Source organism: Pundamilia nyererei, unplaced genomic scaffold, assembly GCF_000239375.1.
Source record: "Pundamilia nyererei isolate P.nyererei 1_Seehausen unplaced genomic scaffold, PunNye1.0 scaffold00225, whole genome shotgun sequence".
NCBI classification, from domain to species: domain Eukaryota; kingdom Metazoa; phylum Chordata; class Actinopteri; order Cichliformes; family Cichlidae; genus Pundamilia; species Pundamilia nyererei.
In genome coordinates, this window is record NW_005187626.1 from 322184 (window position 1) to 340916 (window position 18733).

The window sequence follows — 18733 nt, forward strand, 5'->3', positions numbered from 1 at the left end:
ACACACAGGTTGCTGGTGGTGTGGAGCCACACGGCGGGGCTAGCTGGGCTGCCGTGCATAAATATAAAACCACAAGTTAAAAAACTACATCAAACATTTGGGGCACACCATGTGTAGAAGTAATCTAACTACTGTGTTTAGGTAGAGTAATCCTGCTGACCACTCAGGGTGCTGAGGTCGTAGGTCACGATGAAAATGAGCGAAACGCCTCACAGCTCTTGTACCTCGGTCTGAGTGTAACTCCGCCTCCACACAGTCACGTGACTTGTGTCTTCAGCCTTACATGCCTGGCATAGTGGCTGCAGGTCGACTCTTTCCACGTCTCAAATGAAAACATTTATATCCGCGAAAGGAAGAGGACGGCGTGCTGGAATGGAGACGCTGCCTCGCTCGTCCTGTGTTTGAGTTTATTAATGAGGGCGCTGGCAGCGCTGCGGCCGCAGCCTTATATAGACCGATGGAGTTATCGCAGCAGAGGCAGGATCTCCGAGCTCCACGGCACGTCCTGTTTTAGGCTGCGTTCAGTCACCCGGGAGACAGATGGCTGCAGGCGGGTCGTTTATAGTCAGTTTATTAGGCGCACCGTCAGTCTGCACGCCTCCCCGTCAGCACTGTGTGTGCTGCTCAGTGAGTTTGAAGGAAAGTCCTCCAGTGACAGAAGCAGGACAAGCCGCACAGCTTGCATCCATCAAAGCTGCAGCGAGTCAGGTACACAAACGCCTGCACGCTGCACGGCGGCGGTGAACGTGCTCGATGGCATTCAGTTTGACACGCAGCTGATGTAGTGATGTTGAAACAGCTGGACAGGTGATCCAGGTGAAGGGCTGCTGCAGTCGTCCTGACGGGAACATTTGATGGTCTTATCCAAGTGATTCTTTTTCCCAGAGGCGGCGTCTGCTTTGCCTCAGGCAGACTGTCAGGTCATGTGATGGCGCCCAGCAAATCAGCCACTGTGTGCTTTGTGGTTATGTTACAGCGTGACTCGATGCGTGTCACACCCTGCAGGTGTCCCCTGGCTGTAAACAGCTGTCTGTGGGGACGGCGGTGTTTGCGCCTCAGCAGGTCACGCGTTGTGAAGCTGCACCCTCGATGTGTTTGAGAGGGCGGAGCTCTGATTGGCCCTCCGACACGTGATTGATCTGGATCACCTTCTTCTAGGTGTCAGACAATCCAGTAAATGATGAGATATTAAACATATGAAACTCTTCCTGGAATGTGTCTGCTGTCCTGGCATCATTGCACCAGTTTATAGTTCGTAGCCATCACCGAGGCAGCCGTAGCATTTCCTGTGTCCGGTTTTTGTCAACGCGAGGAAGGAGCGATATGACGGCTCCAACAGAAGAGCAGAGACCGGGCCCTTCCTTCTTTCTTTCCTTCCCTGTCTTCTTTCCTTTCCGTTTTTCCTTTCCTTCTTTGTCTTTCCTTCTTTCCTTTCCTTTCCTTGTTATTTCTTTCCGTGCGGTGTCAAGGCTACATAAAGCGTTACTTTTCTCACTGCCAAACTACATTATGACTCCACCCATGTCTCCAAATATGCTCACTTTGTGTCAAACGAATGTGTGACATCACCTCACTCCTGATCAGTGTTGGTCAAGTTACTTGAAAAAAGTAATCAGGAACTAATTACCGATTACTTCCCCAAAAAAGTAATCCCGTTACTTTACTGATTACTTATTTTCAAAAGTAATTAATTACTTAGTTACTTTCTAAAAACACGATTTACAACCTGAAGAGGTGATAAAGCGATAGATCTTTCAGCCCAATTCTACTTTTTCTACATAATCATCATACAAAATGTAATCAAATGGAAAAGTCTCTTTTTAAAACTTGTTTTATTAGTTTTAATCTTTTAACTTTATGCATCAAGCAAAAATGTAATTATCTGCAACATTCTCTGACTGGAAGAAATCAGTTTAACATTTAAACCTATTTTCTGCACATTCCAGCACATAAAATAAAATATTTTTTGTGTTTACACTCAGTCTTTCAAATAGATGCAAGTAAAACACAGCAGAAAATAAATAAAGTCAAAGACTCAGCGGTCCTGTTGCTCTATTTTCACCTGTAAAGCAGGAGTGGGGCAGGCGGAGGGTTACCCTGGTGCAGGTGTGCCGCGGTCAGTGGAAGAATCCGCGAGTTTCTCTGTGAGTTTCCCATTACGTCGTAGCTACTCGGTGCTTGTTGGAAGTTTAGGGGTTTTTTCGCTGTAAAAAGAAGTTTTCTTCCCACGCACAGCGGACACTAATGTTTTTGTCACTTTTTATGGAATCAAACTCAAAGTAAGGTCAGTACTTCCACGCTTTAAACGCTGCACGCTCATACTCTCTCTGCACTCCATATATGATCCACTGTTGATCTGCACACAGCTGTTGTCACGAACGTCGCACTCGCTTACGTCACTGTCATGAGACGTTCTCGCAAAAAATCACGGTTTTAGTAACGCAGTAACGCAGCGTTCCTACGGGAAAGTAATGGTAATCTAATTACTGTTTTTGCAATAGTAATCCTTTACTTTACTCGTTACCTGAAAAAAGTAATCAGATTACAGTTACTGCCCATCTCTGCTCCTGATTGGGTGGGCTCAGTGAAACTAGGCCTTCTGTCATTGGCCAGACTCTCCTGTAATTATAAAACATTAAGTTTCAGTTAATTCACAGAAAAAGCTTTTTTCTCATTAAGGACGTTTGTGTCGTAGACGGCAACACAACTTTCAGTGTTTTCTGTCACGTTGGTGCAGCGTGAATGAGCGTGGCAGGAAACGTATTCAAATACAGCCAACAATTTATGCCCTCCTTCACATTTTCCAAAGCCATCCAGGGGACCCGATTGTGGCCCCCGGGCTTTATGTTTGACAGCCCTGGTGTAAGGTGTCTGTCGCTGCCAGTCAAAGCAGTCTGTGACATCATGGCGGTGTGTGGTCGGATGCCGGATCAGTGAAAGTGTGATGATTTGAAACGTAACAGCTGCTGCAGGTGTGCACACCTGCATTCTGCATGGCAGCGGCTCGCTAAGGGGGCGGCCTGCAGCTGCCTGCTGCACGGATGCTGGATGTTCGCTCATGTTTCCATCTTTTCTCAGGCGGCTGGAGGTGTGGGGGATTTTCAGTGTGTCAGATGTCTTCTGTCTGCTGTGCGGAGCAGATAAACACCACGCTGCTCTCTTCCTTATTAGGCCAGCCCGCGTTCAGGCAGCAGCACCTCGTCCCTGCTCTTCGTCGCAGCATCAGCCCATAAAGCGGACACATCACTGCAGCTTGTTCCTGTCACGGCCGACGACGGGGGAGGTCGCTGCTGGCCGGCGGCCACGTCTGCAGACTCGGTGTACTTTTTATCTCGCTTCTCCTTCCTCCACAGAAACCCTCTGCAGTGATAAAAAGCTGACTTACGTAGAGTTTATATGTAATCTCTGATTTTTATAGAGGCAGTAAATCACACAGACCTCTGCAGCTCGGAGAGCGTTTCCATTTGTAGCTCCTTGGTGCATTCATGCTCTGTCACTGCAACGAAGCAGCTTTCAAGATTTTACAACCCAGATGCACAAAACTCAGGATGCTTATTTTATTTACAATAAAACACAGACAACGAATCAAAGCTTTAAACTGACAACATTTTCCATTGTTAGAAAAATATGAGGTCATTTTGAATTTCATGGCAACAACTTTAAAAAAATTCTGCAAAAAGAGAAACAGGTGAAGGAAGAGGACGCGCGATCACAGCATCAAACCGCCGTCTTAGAGAGGCAGAGGGTCGCCGACCTGCGAAGTCAGCGTCTGTGAGCAGCTCAGCGTGTCTTCCATACATACAAGTTACAGCTCCAAAGCTCCTTTAAAACTGATCTGAGGTCAGACCCAACCAAACATCAGCCTGCAGCTCTGATGGGGGCGTGTCAGTGCCTGTGCACCTCGTGATGGAGCAAGACGATGCTAAACCCGCAGTTTAGATTTGCTGTCCTGCTTTAAAACTGATCTCAGAACAGCTCATTTTGTCAGCTTTAACGTGTGACGTGTTTCTGTGTTTGATAAAATGAGTTTATGAGCTTCTGTTTTCAGTCCTGTTTACACAGAGACCTCACATTTACACAGTTAATATCTGAGGACGCGCCGTGGACGTCCGATTCTCTGCGCGTTCTTTGGTTTACGGCAAAGCTGTGAGTGTGGTTGTAGCTTTACGGCAGAGAGTCTCGGCCGGGCGGGTTCAGTTAGTGTCCACGTTTGTCCCGTCCTTTCCTGTCCAGCTGTCCTTCCAGCTGTTTCCTTCTGATGGGACTTTTTAGAGTCTTGTGTGCAGGATATAGGGAACAGAAGGTGCTCCTATGGTGCTGTGAGATTTACCTCCACCTGAGAATCACCTGGGCACTCCTTCCATGGTAGCATGGTCGATCTGTAACCAGCACTAAATATACTCGAGGTGGAAACAAACAGACGAGTATTAAAATGAGCAGCAGTAACTGTAATCTGCATTATCAGGTTCTTCAAAGATGACTTAAAAGTTAAATAATAATGAATCGACACAAAGTGAGATCTAAGTCATCCTCGCTGATCCCAAACAACCTTCTGTCTTTGCAGATAAGTTTGATGATGATTTATACTTTACTGGTTTTAAATCAGCTCTTTTGTCTGTTAGTTCTTTGGTTCTTTTATTGCTTTTATTTTATTTACAGATTCTTTGGATGAATAAAACTGAAACTCAAACATCCACAAAGCTGAAAGTGTCCTGAAACTGTGACACCAAACAAACCGTGTCCTTGGATCACTGAGAAAGCCCCAAAGCATCAATCTGCTCACATTAAATAAACATGGGAGTGGATGCAGTTTCCATTCACACACACACACGGCCTGCTGTAGCCTCCAGCTCCGCCTCCAACACCGAACAAACAAACTGTGTCATCATGAGATCTCCTCGCCGTCCTCTCGTCTTCTCTGTTTCACATGAAATTCAGAAATGACTGACTCTCTTCTGTGCGTCCTCACACTCCTAACTCTGCTGCCTCACCTGAACAACTCAGATTTGATTTCCTGGAGTCATAAATATTAAGCATAGTACTGGCCTGGTTTAGGGTTGGAGCTCAGAGAGCTGCGCACATAACGTTCGTACGAAGCGGTGCCGGCGAACAGAAACATGAGGTCACGCGGTGTGTGTGTGTAAATGTCGGCGGCGTCTCCCTCTGCCCGCCGTGTTTCTCCTTTTGCCGTGTCTCGGGCTTCTGCACGCTTCTCCTTCTGCAAACTCTCTTTCCGGCTTTTCTCTGTTTCAGCAAAACCATTCGGATAAATATAATCGATGACGAAGAGTACGAGAAGAACAAGAACTTCTTCCTGGAGATCGGAGAGCCTCGGCTGCTGGAGATGAGTGAGAGGAAAGGTGGGGGGGTGTCGCCTTCCTGAACCCTGACCCCTTCTATATCACTGATAACCTTTGACCTCAGTCAGCCCTGTTGATGTGGTGTTTAATGTCATAACGAGTGCGGGGAAGTTTGAGTTGAGCTCATCCTTTATTAATCTGAGCTAATCATGTTTTTGCATCCCAGCAGGCAGACAAGGTGTCTGTGTTTGTGTGTGTGTGAACTAATGCATGACCCTTGACCTCTGACCCCCCTCCCCCCACAGGAAGATCATAGCCATTAAAATAATCGATCACGAGGAGTATGATAAGAATGCCAGCTTCTACGTAGAGCTGCAGGAGCCGTACTGGAACAGGAGGAGATGGACAGGTGTGGACGGGCACCTTAACCTCTGACGACCTCTGACCTGTCCTCCTTTGCCTGTCTTTGTGGAGTTTGTCTTTGCTGCTGTCACTCCTTTGCCCTCAGCTGGCGTCCTATTGTTCCAGACTGAATTATCAGTGCTGAGAGGTGCTAGGACAGTTTGAGTCAACTTTATCGATATATAAGGCGACAACAAAATCAACGCATTGATTCTTTTCTCCGGGTTCATAGAAATCTTCACACAGTATTGTTGCCGTTCACTCAGACGTTTATGGCGAACACCCGGTGTCGCTTTTTCTTCTCGTCGGGTTTGTGATGTGAAGGCACGTGTAACCAGGTCGCCTGTGGCGTTTAACAGCTCTTGGATGGCCCCGCCCCTCCCTGAGCCTGGTTCTGCTGGAGGTTTCTTCCTGTTCAAAGGGAGTTTTTCCTTCCCACTGTCGCCAAAGTGCTTGCTCAAAGGGGGTCATATGATTGTTGGGTTTTCATTGCAGGGTCTTTAACTTGAGGCGACTGCTGTGGTGATTTGTGATTTTTAAATAAACTCCTTTGGACTGAATTGAATAACATGAACAAGTAATGGAAAGAATTTTCATGTGATTAAATTGCTTTATTTTAGCATTATGCAATGCTGTTATTATAACTTAATGGAGTTGGTTCAACTTATTTACTGCAGTTGAGTCTAACTTAATTTATTTAAGTTGATCCAACCCATGAAAATGATGTTAGTCTGAAAAAAATGCCTAATGCTGACAGAAAGCCATTTATTAATGTGGAAATCCTTTTCATTAAGTTCATTTAAAGACTTAATTTTTTAGAGTGTTCAACAAATTCTAGACCAGGGGTGTCCAACTCCAGGCCTCGAGGGCCACTTAACGTAAAAACACTTTTACCATGGTTACCGGGGCCTATCCGGACGTGATAGGGCGAGAGGCGGGGCAAACCCTGGATAGGTCACCATTCAGTCGCAGGGCTAACACAGAGAGACAGACAACCATTTGCACTCACAGGTAATTTAGAAACACCAACTAACCTAACTTTTCAGTTGTGGGAGGAAGTCAGAGTACCCACTGCAAACTCGGCCAGATTGTGGATTTGACCACAGGACCTTCTTGCTGTGAGGCAACAGTGGTAACCGCTGTGCCACTGAGCTGTCAGTCCAGGCTTAAAAACAGCAGGAAGGTTCTGATCACAAGGCTCGATACACAACTTGCTGCACGTTTTTGTCTCTGACAGGTTAAACCACAATAAAGAGCGATAGCATACACGTCGTCTGTGTGGTCGTCTGCCTCTTATAACTCCAGTGATTTTCCCGTGGTCTCAAATCTTTGGAATTATGGTCACCACAGAAACAGGAAGTTATTTTGTTCAGATTACCAGTTTGAATCTTTTAAACGTAACAACCGCCCACTTTCATTTCCCTGAGTGTACTGAGGCAGCCTGGGTGTTTCACTGGGTTTTCAGGTGGTTTTGGTGGAGTTTGTGTCTTCGCCCAGTTCGCCTCACTAGAACATGCTAGTTCGTCTTATCTTAGTCCCGGAGAGGCTAGGAGAGAGATTCTCGCTTCCTTGTTGGTCCAGGTGTGGACAGATGCGGATGTGTCCGGTCGAGCTGTGATGCTGGCAGGTTGGGGAGGACGGGTCAGGTCCATTCAGCCTGGACTCTCATATGAAACCTGCACGTGTCCGTGTTAATCGCACACTTTAAATTTGTGTTAGATGTAACAGTAAACTAACAGCTGACCACCGCTCGAACCGTCATTGGCGTCACGTTTGTCACGCGTTAGTTCAGCAGCATGAAGTCCAGATCGAGGACGGGTGTGTCAAACAGAGACCTTCTGATGTCACTTCTGCTTCATGTCTCTCTCGTCTCTTTCTTCTCTTCAGCTGTGTTGCTTCAGGAAGTCGGTAAGCCGCTTTCTTTGTCCCCTTCCTGTCTGCAAACCGTTTATGTGTGTCGCTTTCATGATTTCTAAGAATTGCCACAAAACCAAATGACTAACTCTGACTTCCTGTTTCGTACTTGCTGTCCTTTCAGGTGGATTCGTTAAGACAGGTAGGTGAAAGCCAGCAGTGAGACGATATCTGACATGTGAGCATCCACTGTATGTGTGTGTTAATTTGTGCTTTTTGTGACTTTTTGATAGACAAACAGCTATATGGTAAGATACCTGTCAGTGGTGTAAATGTTGGCTTTCAAAGTGTGTCAACACTTAAAGCAACGTGTACGATGGTAGCAGCGCCTTGTAAGCTCTTCACGTGACTCTCATTCATCACCTTTAAACGTCGGGCGCCTGAGACGAAGCCCCGAATCTCAGATTTACAAACAGACCAAAGCCCGTTCCCGCTGCTCCACCAGGCCCGAGAAGCGTTTGTGTTTCACTATGGTCACCAACGTGCGACGGGTGATTGGCATATCCCGCGTAGAGCTGGTCATGTGACTGCATGCGTCCTGAACGCCGCCACAGAGTGGACCTAGCTACAGCGGCTTGCAAAAGTATTCGGCCCCCTTGAACTTTTCCACATTTTGTCACATTACAGCCACAAACATGAATCAATGTTATTGGAATTCCACGTGAAAGACCAACACAAAGTGGTGCACACGTGAGAAGTGGAACGAAAATCGGACATGATTCCAAACATTTTTTACAAATAAATAACTGCAAAGTGGCTTCAGAATTGGAGTCCATCTTTTACGTACAGGCTATGCTCAGCATTTGAAATGCCCTGACCCGTTCTGTGCGTCATCGTGATCACAGATGAAACAGCACCAGCGCACCTCTTGTTATGTTTTCTTTCAGGGCATCACGCAGGGGAAGAAGCTCAGGGTAATTTAAACATGGCGTCCATCGGCACGCTGCAACACCATCGTTCCTGTTATTTCGCCGAGCCACAGAGCGTCTCAACTTTAATGAAGTTGGTGGAAATAGAAGAGAAATTATAGTAAATAACATTTTAAGTCAAACACATCAGCGAGTATTTAAAAAATCATCATCCCAAAGCAGCTGGAAGAGCAGGTGTGACTGTCAGGCCGGCTGTTTCCAGACTTCTGGCTGAGCGTGAGACATGCTCTCAGTGCAGAACGAGCAGTTTCCTGATGCAAAGCAATGTTTTCGTCCAATCACAAGCTTTCCCTGAACCTAACCATGCAGGTTTTTAGTTCCTGAAGCTAATGAGTGAGGGATAACAGGAGAAACCCGATGTCAGGACTTATCTTTCACATAAGGATTAGACACAGGCAGCGTCAGACACAGTGGGATGAGAGGGCAATGGCTGTTTGCTAAATGAAGCCTGTCTTTGGTATTGTGTCCTAGCTGAGACACAATACAGATGAAAACATCTGGAAAGACATTCATTCAGTTCTGTGAAGGCGTGACCTCCGTGGTTCCTGCAGGAACGATCCCATTCAGCTTTCCCTCAAACAGCGATCCTCTCTGGGGTCATTTACACTCATCCACCTCAAACTCCCAGAGTTCATTTCACCATCCAATCGCCAAGCTTGAAATTCTGTGACGTGAGCTCCCGACAACTTCAGGCTCCGTCTCTGTGTCAGTCTGAACCATCAGCTGCTTCTCCAAGGCAGCGATGACAGACGTTTAAAGAAGGACTTAAACCTGGGAGATGATGGGAAACCTGCAGGAAACGGCGGCTTTGCACCTCACCACTTTGACAACACGTGTGCTCCTCACAGCTTGTGATTGGCAGAAATTTCTCTAAGATCCATTAACCTTTGATCAAACGCTTCCCCGAGGAACCTTCAGAGTGTCCAACATGAAATCTGAGCAGAAACTGTCTCAGACTCGCTCACAGCAAAACCTGGCCTTCGAATTTCTAACTACTGTAGTTACTTCTAGTTACTGTAACAACCCAAAAACCTCGCTGCCATTAACTAACCTTATGACTCCGCCCTCTTATTTAAATATGGTCACACAAAAACCAATCAGGCGGCCATCAGGTGGACGCCTCAGATCAGCGGCTGATGCTGAGGTCACCATTTCTACAGTGTACAGACAACACGTGAGCTTTAGAGCCTGTTATTGTGCCAAAAAATCACCTGTTTTGAGCCAATCAGTGAAGAGAAGACTCTTTCCTGACTAGGAAACATCTGGAGGTTTCCGGAAGCCTTAAAATTGTGAGACAAGGAAGGTTATTTCTAACCAAACTGAGCATGCTCAAATACGCACAAACAGGTCCTCAGCGCTCTGAGATGCTGAACCGTCAGTGTGATCATTAATGTGAATGTTTGAAGGTAAGACCTTCAGAATAAAAGAGGGATCATTTAATCAGACTCTCTGCAGGTTCTCACAAACGTTTACTAAAAAAGTCTTAAACAGCATTAAATTAAATCTCAGACTCAATTCAATTTTATTTATATAGCGCCAAATCACAACAAAAGTCGCCTCAAGGCGCTTCATAGATACAGAGAAAAACCCAACAATCATATGACCCCCTATGAGCAAGCACTTTGGCGACAGCGGGAAGGAAAAACTCCCTTTAACAGGAAGAAACCTCCGGCAGAACCAGGCGAAGGGAGGTCATTTTATTACTGTTATTATTATTTCAGTTCAGAAAGCAGCACAGCTCATCAATATTTTAAAAACATCAAATAATACTGCCGTCAGCAGACAGGATTTGTTTTCACTCCTCGCTGCTTCCTGTTAGCGTCACATGACCTCTGTAACTGTCCGTTAGTCTAACGCTCAACCCTCCACCTGAATGCCCACCTGAGGAGGAGCTGCAGGTGTGAGCGTCAGTGTTCTGCTCGTGTAAGCAGAGTGGGTGTAACCCCGCCCCCCGGCATGTGCTGATGGTAAAGCACACCCTTTATATTGCTCAGCACAGCCAGCCTAGGCGAACACTGCTACGATGCTAGCCCCATGGTGCGATCATAGACTGTGTACAAAAGAAGTAAGCCTGTCACTGTTCACGTGCTCACAGCTGCAAAATGCCGTTTGTGGACCGAGCGCACAGTTACCATCCAGTAAAATTAAGTCTCCACATCTCCCACATGAGCCGAGGTAGAGAGACATCAAGCTAACCTTTTAACTAACCTGCACTGGTTGAATGATAACTAACCTTCATTAATGAAAAGCATCCCACGAACATAAATCCAGATTGAACAGCAAACACACACGTTTCATCCCGATTTTTGAAGTCTATTACTAAACAAAAACACCTGTGACATTTCACAGACTTACAGATTCTGTCCCTCTGAACAGACGCACATTAAACACACAAGCCGTCAGCTTGGTGCTGGATACAGGCTGTGATGATTCAGCCCTGTTCTGGTTTCAGTTTCTGTTCACCTGTTCAGGCAGAGACATCTACAGGAAGGTCCAGGGACGAGAGCACCCCGTCCCCTCCAACATCATCAGCATCGCAGGTTTGCCCATCATCTATCTTTTACTGTGCCAACTTTTATCACAGTGTCAAACGAACCATTATGATCATTTATTTTCGTAGCTCTGATCAGGACAGGCAACGCTCATATGTACACGGGTATCAATGAGAGCTGAGCTTTGAGAAAACTCGTGTTATTGATTGTGGGCTTTTGACTGGCCAACATTTCTTTACTGTCAGGGTTTAGACGTCTTCTTGGGAAATCTTTAGTGAGAACTGAGAGCAATTCAACCATCTCTCTCAAAAAACAACTCAACCCCATTAGAAATAAAGTGACAGCTATTGGCTTCTGTATCAAGAATAGGCATATTTATAAATAGCTGCTCTCTCACATTATAAGGTAAATGAATCTTAATATTTTTGTTGACTCTACAACCTAATGTTTCCTCTCTGATTCAGAGGACGGGGCTGAGGAGCCTTTGACAAAGAAAGAAGAAGAAGAGCGGAGGATTGCAGAGATGGGCAGGCCAATGCTGGGCGAACACGTCAAACTGGAGGTGATCATCGAGGAGTCGTATGAGTTCAAGGTAGGAGACGTTTCTCTTGGGTTAGTGTGAAATATGTAAGCCCCTTTCAGACGAAACCGTTCTGAGGAGCTCTGATGGCCACTATGCATCAGAGAGCACCAAGAGATCAACCAGGACTTTGTTGTTTGTACCACTAACAAAACAACAAAATCCTCAAATGTTCAGCGCTAACTGTTTTTAACATAACTAATTGAAAGAGAGTACCATGACCCCAAAAACTGAATTCTAAGGACTTTCCCACATAGTTCCTGCAATGTGGGCACACATAAAAAAGGAGACTTCCTCTAACAGTGATTAGAAAAAGGTCCTTTAGTCTGAACTAGCCTGACGAGTCGGATCTAAAGGACACTCCAAAACTCTCTCATAGATTAACGGATAGTTCAGAAATCCACCTGCCAACATCAAGGAAGTCCAATCCCTACACTGTCTTTACATTTTATACATCACTCCTACCACATAGCATGTTGGACTGTGACCTGAAAGACTAGTATGTTGACTTTGTTCCCTTTGAAGTCGAGCTGATGGCTTTACCTTCAGAGTTACTGAACGGACATTTAGTTGCATCATTAAACCAGGAGGAACCTGAATAGCTGGAGCATCTGGCATTTCTAGCCTTTTATGTGGGATTTTTCATCAGTATGTCCTACATAAATGGCTAAATGGTCAAATGCATATAAGAGATTTTCTTTGAAACCTAATGGCGTCTGGTTTGTGAAGCTATACTTGTTAAGCTCAAGGTTCTGCACACTGTTCACCTGCAACATTCTAGCTAGTGGTGAGTCAGCAAAACGAAGACTTCTTCTTGATGTCTGCTTGAAGCGTCTTTAGGCCCTTAAAGGCAGAATATGCTGCCTTGACCGCTGAACAGTGGAGAAACATTCAGAGCTGGAGTTTTATGTCAGATGCAGATGTTCACCACATTCAGACTGGTCTATAAACAGTCCTTAGCCTGAAAGAGTCTGTAATAGAAAGGCACAAGTCGGACTGAGCCTGAAATGATCACGATGGGTTCTTGGTCCTGCTTCCTGTCCGCTCTTCCCTTGCATCATGCTCACAGAAACTGAAGAATTTCCGATAGTGAGAGAACATCTGAAGTAGGCTTTCATCAGCTATCTTCTACACATCAGGCAGTGCGACAGTTTCAGACTGAACTTCAGATGCTGTCATCGTCTGAAATGAACGCTGAGAATTCAGCATCAGATAGAAAAAGCTAAAGTGAGGTGGCTGATTTTCAAAATGGTCAGCAGGGCAGTGAAGGTGACATTAGATGTTTCCTGGATGTGTTTCAGAGTACAGTAGATAAACTCATTAAGAAGACCAACCTGGCTCTGCTGATTGGGACCAACAGCTGGAGGGAGCAGTTTGTGGAGGCCATCACGGTCAGCTCAGGTATGAACTAACTCTAACTGTCCTTCTTCAGGTATGAAAACCAACATTAATATAAGCCCTGATTAAGGGCTACCAGTCTGTACCCAAGCCAAGCTTTAAAACTGATTCCTGGCTCTGCTCTCCTCAGGTGATGATGATGAATGTGGAGAGGAGAAGCTGCCCTCTTGTTTTGACTACGTCATGCACTTCCTCACCATTTTTTGGAAGCTTCTGTTTGCCTTCGTTCCTCCTACAGACTACTGGAATGGTTGGGCCTGTTTTGTTGTCTCCATCACTGTCATAGGCATGTTGACGGCAGTGATTGGAGACCTGGCGTCGCATTTCGGCTGCACCGTGGGCCTCAAAGACTCAGTCACCGCTGTGGTGTTCGTCGCTTTGGGCACTTCTGTACCAGGTCTAACACAAACATCTCGTTTTCTTTACTAGGACTTTCAGTCCTTCAGATTTTGTCCAAGGCAAATCCTAATAAAAACATTACAGCAAACAAACAACAGCACATTAAATCAGAACTATCTGTATGAAAACCCAAAAGGTTCTGATTCTGTTCATCTGGATGTTTTCAGTGGGAGAAACGTTTCATCATCATCAGGTGACTCCTTCAGTCTCAGGTTTCCAATCTTATAAACAGTACATTTGCATAATGACTGAAACCAGCCCACTGAGGAACAACGGGCTGGGAGGTCAGCTCCTTAATCTTAATTATGCAAATTCTCATGACCAATGATCAACAACCACTGACCAATGGCCATGAGTCCCACTCACAGAGAGTTGGGGAATGGCTGCAATCACAGCATTGTAAGATGGTGACGGATGTACCCTTAGGCCCCTCCTTGATTCAGAGATGGTCTTTCCCTTTTCACGTAAATGGCCTCCTTGACTCCGCCCTCAAACCAGCGTTCCTCCCTGTCCAGGATGTTACATCCTCATCATTGAAAGAGTGTCCACTGGCCTGTAGGTGTGAATATACTGCAGAGTCCTGATGAGGTGGCTCTTCTGTGTTGTGCCGTCCTCTTAGCCAGAGGTTGTTTGAATTCAATTCAATTCAATTTTATTTATATAGCGCCAAATCACAACATAAGTCGCCTCAAGGCGCTTCAACATAAGTCGCCTCAAGGCGTTTCCCCGATTTATAAATCCTGGCACTCCTCCTGCACTTAACAGCGTACACTATGTTACTCTGTTTGTGTCGGGGGACCCGATCTTTGGGGTGGACCCATTTTTGGTGCAGCGTGTTTTGAGGTTTAAAAGCCACAGAGACCTGATGTTTAGAAAAAATGCGTCTCAGCTGCTCCGATACTCCTGACACGTACGGGATCACTACAGGTTTTCACTTGGGCAGCGGTTGTCCTTCTCTCCTGGATCAGCTGGAGCTTTCTTTAGGCGCCTTCCCAGCTTTGACAAAAGTCCAGCTGGGATAACCACATTTACTCAGGGCCTTCCTGATGTTCTTCTGCCTCCCTGGCTGCTGTGTCAGTGGGGATGGTGTTCGCTCTGTGTTGTAGTGTCCTGATGACGCCCAGTTTGTGCTCCAGTGGATGATGAGAGTCAAACCTTAAATACTGATCCGTATGTGTAGGTTTACGGTACACGTCAGCTTGTAGATGTCCCCCATTACTGATGGAAATCTCACAGTCTAAGAAGGCTAAGCTGCCACTGTTCATATCCTCCCTGGTGAATTTGATGTGTCGGTCCACCGAGTTAATGTGATCCGTGAAATGTGAAACGTCCTGAGATTTGATTTTCACCCAGGTGTCATCCACATCCAATGGATTGGTGGTGTTCCAGGGTAGGATAGCAAAGCCCTCTTTTCCACTTCTTCCATGTACAAATTGGCCACGATGGGTGAAACTGGGAGCCCATGGCACACCCATGTTTCTGCCTGTAGAACTGACCCTTGTATGTGAAGTAGGTGGAATGAAGACACAGTTCAAACACACTTGGTCGATGCTGAGAGTGGTCCTGCTGCTGAGGTTGGGGTCATCCTGTAATCTCTTACGAATTACCTCCAACGCATCCGTGACTGGGATGCAAGTGAAGAGAGATGTAACGTCGTACGAGACCATGGTTTCATCTGTCTCCATGATGACATCTCTCAACTTCTCAACAAAATCCAAAGTGTTCTGGATGTGGTGTTCAGAGCTGCAGGGTTGAAGGTCAAAGCCAGAAACTTAGAGATGTTATAGGTGACTCAGTTGATCATACAGACAATTGGTCTTAAAGGCATAGCCCTTTATGTATCTTCTGTACAGCCAGATGAACAGAATTAATTTTGGGGAATTTCTTTAACTGGATGATTGAGCATGCATCAAGCCCTTTTTATCTCAAACATATCTTCTCTCCACTTTCTCATCATCAGACACCTTTGCCAGTAAGGTGGCAGCCATTCAGGACCAATATGCCGATGCCTCCATTGGAAATGTGACGGGGAGCAACGCCGTCAATGTCTTCCTAGGTATTGGCGTGGCCTGGTCAATCGCTGCTGTCTACCACTACACCCAAGGTCAGGAGTTCAAGGTCAGCCCTGGCACACTGGCCTTCTCCGTCACACTCTTCACCATCTTCGCCTTTATCTGCATCGCTGTGCTCATCTACCGCCGCCGACCGGAGATTGGCGGGGAGCTAGGTGGACCCCGTATCCCAAAGATCCTCACCACTTGCTTGTTCTTCAGCCTGTGGTTAATGTACATCGTCTTCTCCTCCCTGGAAGCCTACTGCCATGTAAAGGGCTTCTAACAGTGCCACTCCAGACCCTCTTCAGGACTTTTCTGTTGGATTCTAGGTTGCTGCATATACCAGTGGGCTATTGTCAAACATTTGCTGCATATCTAAAGGTTATAAGAGGGATTGACCTGAATGGATTCGCTGTAGTTCAGTTCACATTCTTCACGATCATGATCATGAACAGGGACAGAGCACATAAAACAAAATAAAATACATTTTAAAAAACATCTTGAATGGGTTGGGGTTACAATCATACTGGGTGGCTTTTTTAAGGGTTTGAATAAAATCTAGTGACTTAGCAGTTTCTATAATTTGTTACTTGTCTGAAAGTTTAGATTGATGAACATTTCAACAGGTTTCTAACAAGTTTTGTTTGTTCTTTTTTCACCTATCTCTGAATATCGGAGTTCTTTAAGGTTCTACTAAAGGTACAGAAGTTTCTCATGTGACGCCATGTGCACATTGCTCAAGAGCTGTCTGCCACATCAGACGTGATACAACCACTGGTTGCTGTGGGAAAATGTCTATTTCCTGACTGATTTGCAGTGGTTGCTGGTGATTTCTGCCTCTCACTGGGTGAAATTAGATGCAAAAAAAGATTTGCACCAGAAAACTCAGAGTGATTGCTTTGGTTGCTACCAGGTTGCCATGGGGAAATGTAGTTTTTCACATTTGTCTTCAAATCCTTGCAAATTCCCAGCAACACCCACTGGAAGTTCAGAAAGTTTGCCTTTAAAGTAATAAGACCACGACAACTGCCATCAGCCACCAGCAACAACTTACAACCAGTGGTAAAATACTGCTGTTTCCCTCACAAACAGATGGTTGCAGCCGCTCTCTAGGCCTGTGTGACCTGAGTACTATTCACCTGATTCTACAGTATCACCATGATCCAAAATGGCAGACAAGTAAGCGTCACATGGTTGGGGTCACATATTTGCAAACCCTCAGTGAGAGGCTCAAAACCTCTTTGATGGCTTTCTAAAGGCTCCGACAGTACCCGATGGACTCTCTTCTGCTGTGAAGGATCCCTGAAGGTTCTAGTGGAACCCTGAGAACTGAAACTGACTGACTCTGGTGTCCATATTGAACTGTTCTCTGGCTGCTGAGCAATGGTGACTACATTCATTCTCACATACCTCCCAACCATGTAAAAAATCCATCCGAACCTTTCAGCGATGTCTAATGTAAACTATTTAATTTTGACGTGCATGGACTTTAAACCACATCACGAGTAGCCGTGGCGATTAAGGAGAACCGGAGTGACTTTTAGTGTTTTAGGTGACTCGGAGGGTAGTGTTGCACCTACATTAATATCTGCACTGAGTTTGAATAAAGGGAGAGTTTAATCAGAGATGCTGTGAACACCAGCTGGCTTGAGTTGGACCTGAGCTGCTGGTTCAGTGGAGTCAAACACTGAGGAAATAACGATGTATGCTTGAGTGTGAGTTCCTACACCGATGACAGAAATCTGTTAGCAAAGACAAAATTCTGTCATGTGATTGGCTGCTTGGGTGATGTAAACATTAGTTGCGTCTTCATAATGCAGTGTCTTTGTTTCAAGTATTAAAGTAGAGTGTCAGTAAATCGTTCTCCTCTTTGACTGGATCACAGAAATGTCTGCTCAAATCCAAGGCATCAATTTCATGTCAGCAAAGAGCAGAACATTATAAATGATACTACAATATTATACATGTATTATACTAAACGAGGGCTGCGATGTAAACCTGACAGGTGCATCGATAGGTCACAGTTAGGGAGCTCAGGTAAGAGAAAAGCAACAATTTCAGGTGTATTTATTGATATTTTACAAAACCAACGTCCCTGTGAAGGGTTAAAGCTCTACTGTATGACAAACTGCTAACACAAACATCGGAAAAAAACACAAACATCGATGACACAAGGTTAAAGGCTGAGCTTTGAGGACTGTTGGTTCTATATGACCATTAGCTCTCTGAGGAATCAGAATGTGAAACTTTTGGTTTTGTTTGTTAAAAAGTTCTCTGAAGACACAAAATAAAGTTTATGTAACTGTAACTGACATGAATATAAAACTATTCAAGCTTTTCCAACAAAGCTTTCTCTAAGGGTTCCTGGCTGTTCGCACCTTTGATGACAGACCTCACAGGGTTAAAACAGTCACACCACACCGTTGGTTTTGCATGTTTGTAGCTGTCTCTGCTGTTTTTGTCTCTTTGTGGACCCTTTGTCCCCTCTGGGATCTTTTTCTCTGTGTTTTTGTTACAGAAATGTTCAGAGTCACTTCAAACAGAGGCTCTGGCCAATTTTAATGAGTTCCACTGAAAGACTACTCCTTAAAAATCTAATTAACCAACTCATCTGAGCCATATATAAAAGATGCTATTATTAACATTAATATTAATACAGGACAAACATGTGCGCATTACTTACTCCGTGTCAGACACATCCATCACATAAAAAACTTTCTGATGAGGTACAAGTATTTCTACTCCAACATGATGTGAGAGAAAAAGGCAAACAAGGTTTCTGCTGCTCTGCTGACACTGAGAGGACGAGGAGGGGTTACAGGTTTACTGCCCATCATGACCAGCAGCTCAACACGATGCGTCCGCAGGGAGGTCATGTGATCTGGACAACGATGAGAGCGAGCAAGGTCAGGGTTTGTTGTATCCAAAGATTCCAACAGGAAACTGTTTGACGTGTGTCGGCCACTGAGCTGCCAGCTGGAAAAACTTTACGTCATTCCACTCCACGCCGTCGACGGACACTGAGAGACACGAGGAGGAATTCAGTTCAAGTCATGCAGCGCCAAATCAAAGTCACCTCAAAGTGCTCTACACTGTAACTGATTCAGCAGAAAGTAAAGTTTGAATCTTGAAAGTAGAGATAGTGTCTGTCTCCTGAATCCAAACTGGAAACTGGTTCCACAGAAGAGGGGCCTGAAAACTGAAGGCTCTGCCTCCCATTCTACTTTTAAATACTCTAGGAACAACAAGTAGGCCTGCAGAGCAA

The 18733-nt window shown here is 45.3% G+C and overlaps 2 protein-coding genes across 6 annotated transcripts in view; one reads left to right on the forward strand and one right to left on the reverse strand.

Annotated features, from left to right (window-relative positions):
• The window catches only part of slc8a1a (solute carrier family 8 member 1a), a 24948-nt gene extending 7622 nt beyond the window's left edge, over positions 1-17326 (forward strand). For 4 of the 5 annotated variants that reach the window (XM_005748585.2, XM_005748586.2, XM_005748584.1 and 1 more), the window contains 9 exons: positions 5254-5360; positions 7590-7610; positions 7741-7758; positions 7850-7864; positions 11017-11085; positions 11502-11629; positions 12919-13018; positions 13146-13412; positions 15375-17326. In XM_005748585.2, the coding sequence (XP_005748642.1) occupies positions 5254-5360; positions 7590-7610; positions 7741-7758; positions 7850-7864; positions 11017-11085; positions 11502-11629; positions 12919-13018; positions 13146-13412; positions 15375-15751 (1102 nt within the window). In that variant the 3' untranslated portion in view covers positions 15752-17326. The remainder of the gene's footprint in view (positions 1-5253; positions 5361-7589; positions 7611-7740; positions 7759-7849; positions 7865-11016; positions 11086-11501; positions 11630-12918; positions 13019-13145; positions 13413-15374) is intronic. The other variant, XM_005748587.1, reaches the window with a different exon arrangement.
• A 193-nt stretch (positions 17327-17519) lies between these two features.
• Positions 17520-18733, reverse strand: part of LOC102201291 (phosphofurin acidic cluster sorting protein 1-like) — a 26132-nt gene continuing 24918 nt past the window's right edge. Inside the window, exon 24 of the mRNA XM_005748588.1 lies at positions 17520-18488. Coding sequence (XP_005748645.1) covers positions 18376-18488 — 113 coding nt within the window. The 3' untranslated portion in view covers positions 17520-18375. The remainder of the gene's footprint in view (positions 18489-18733) is intronic.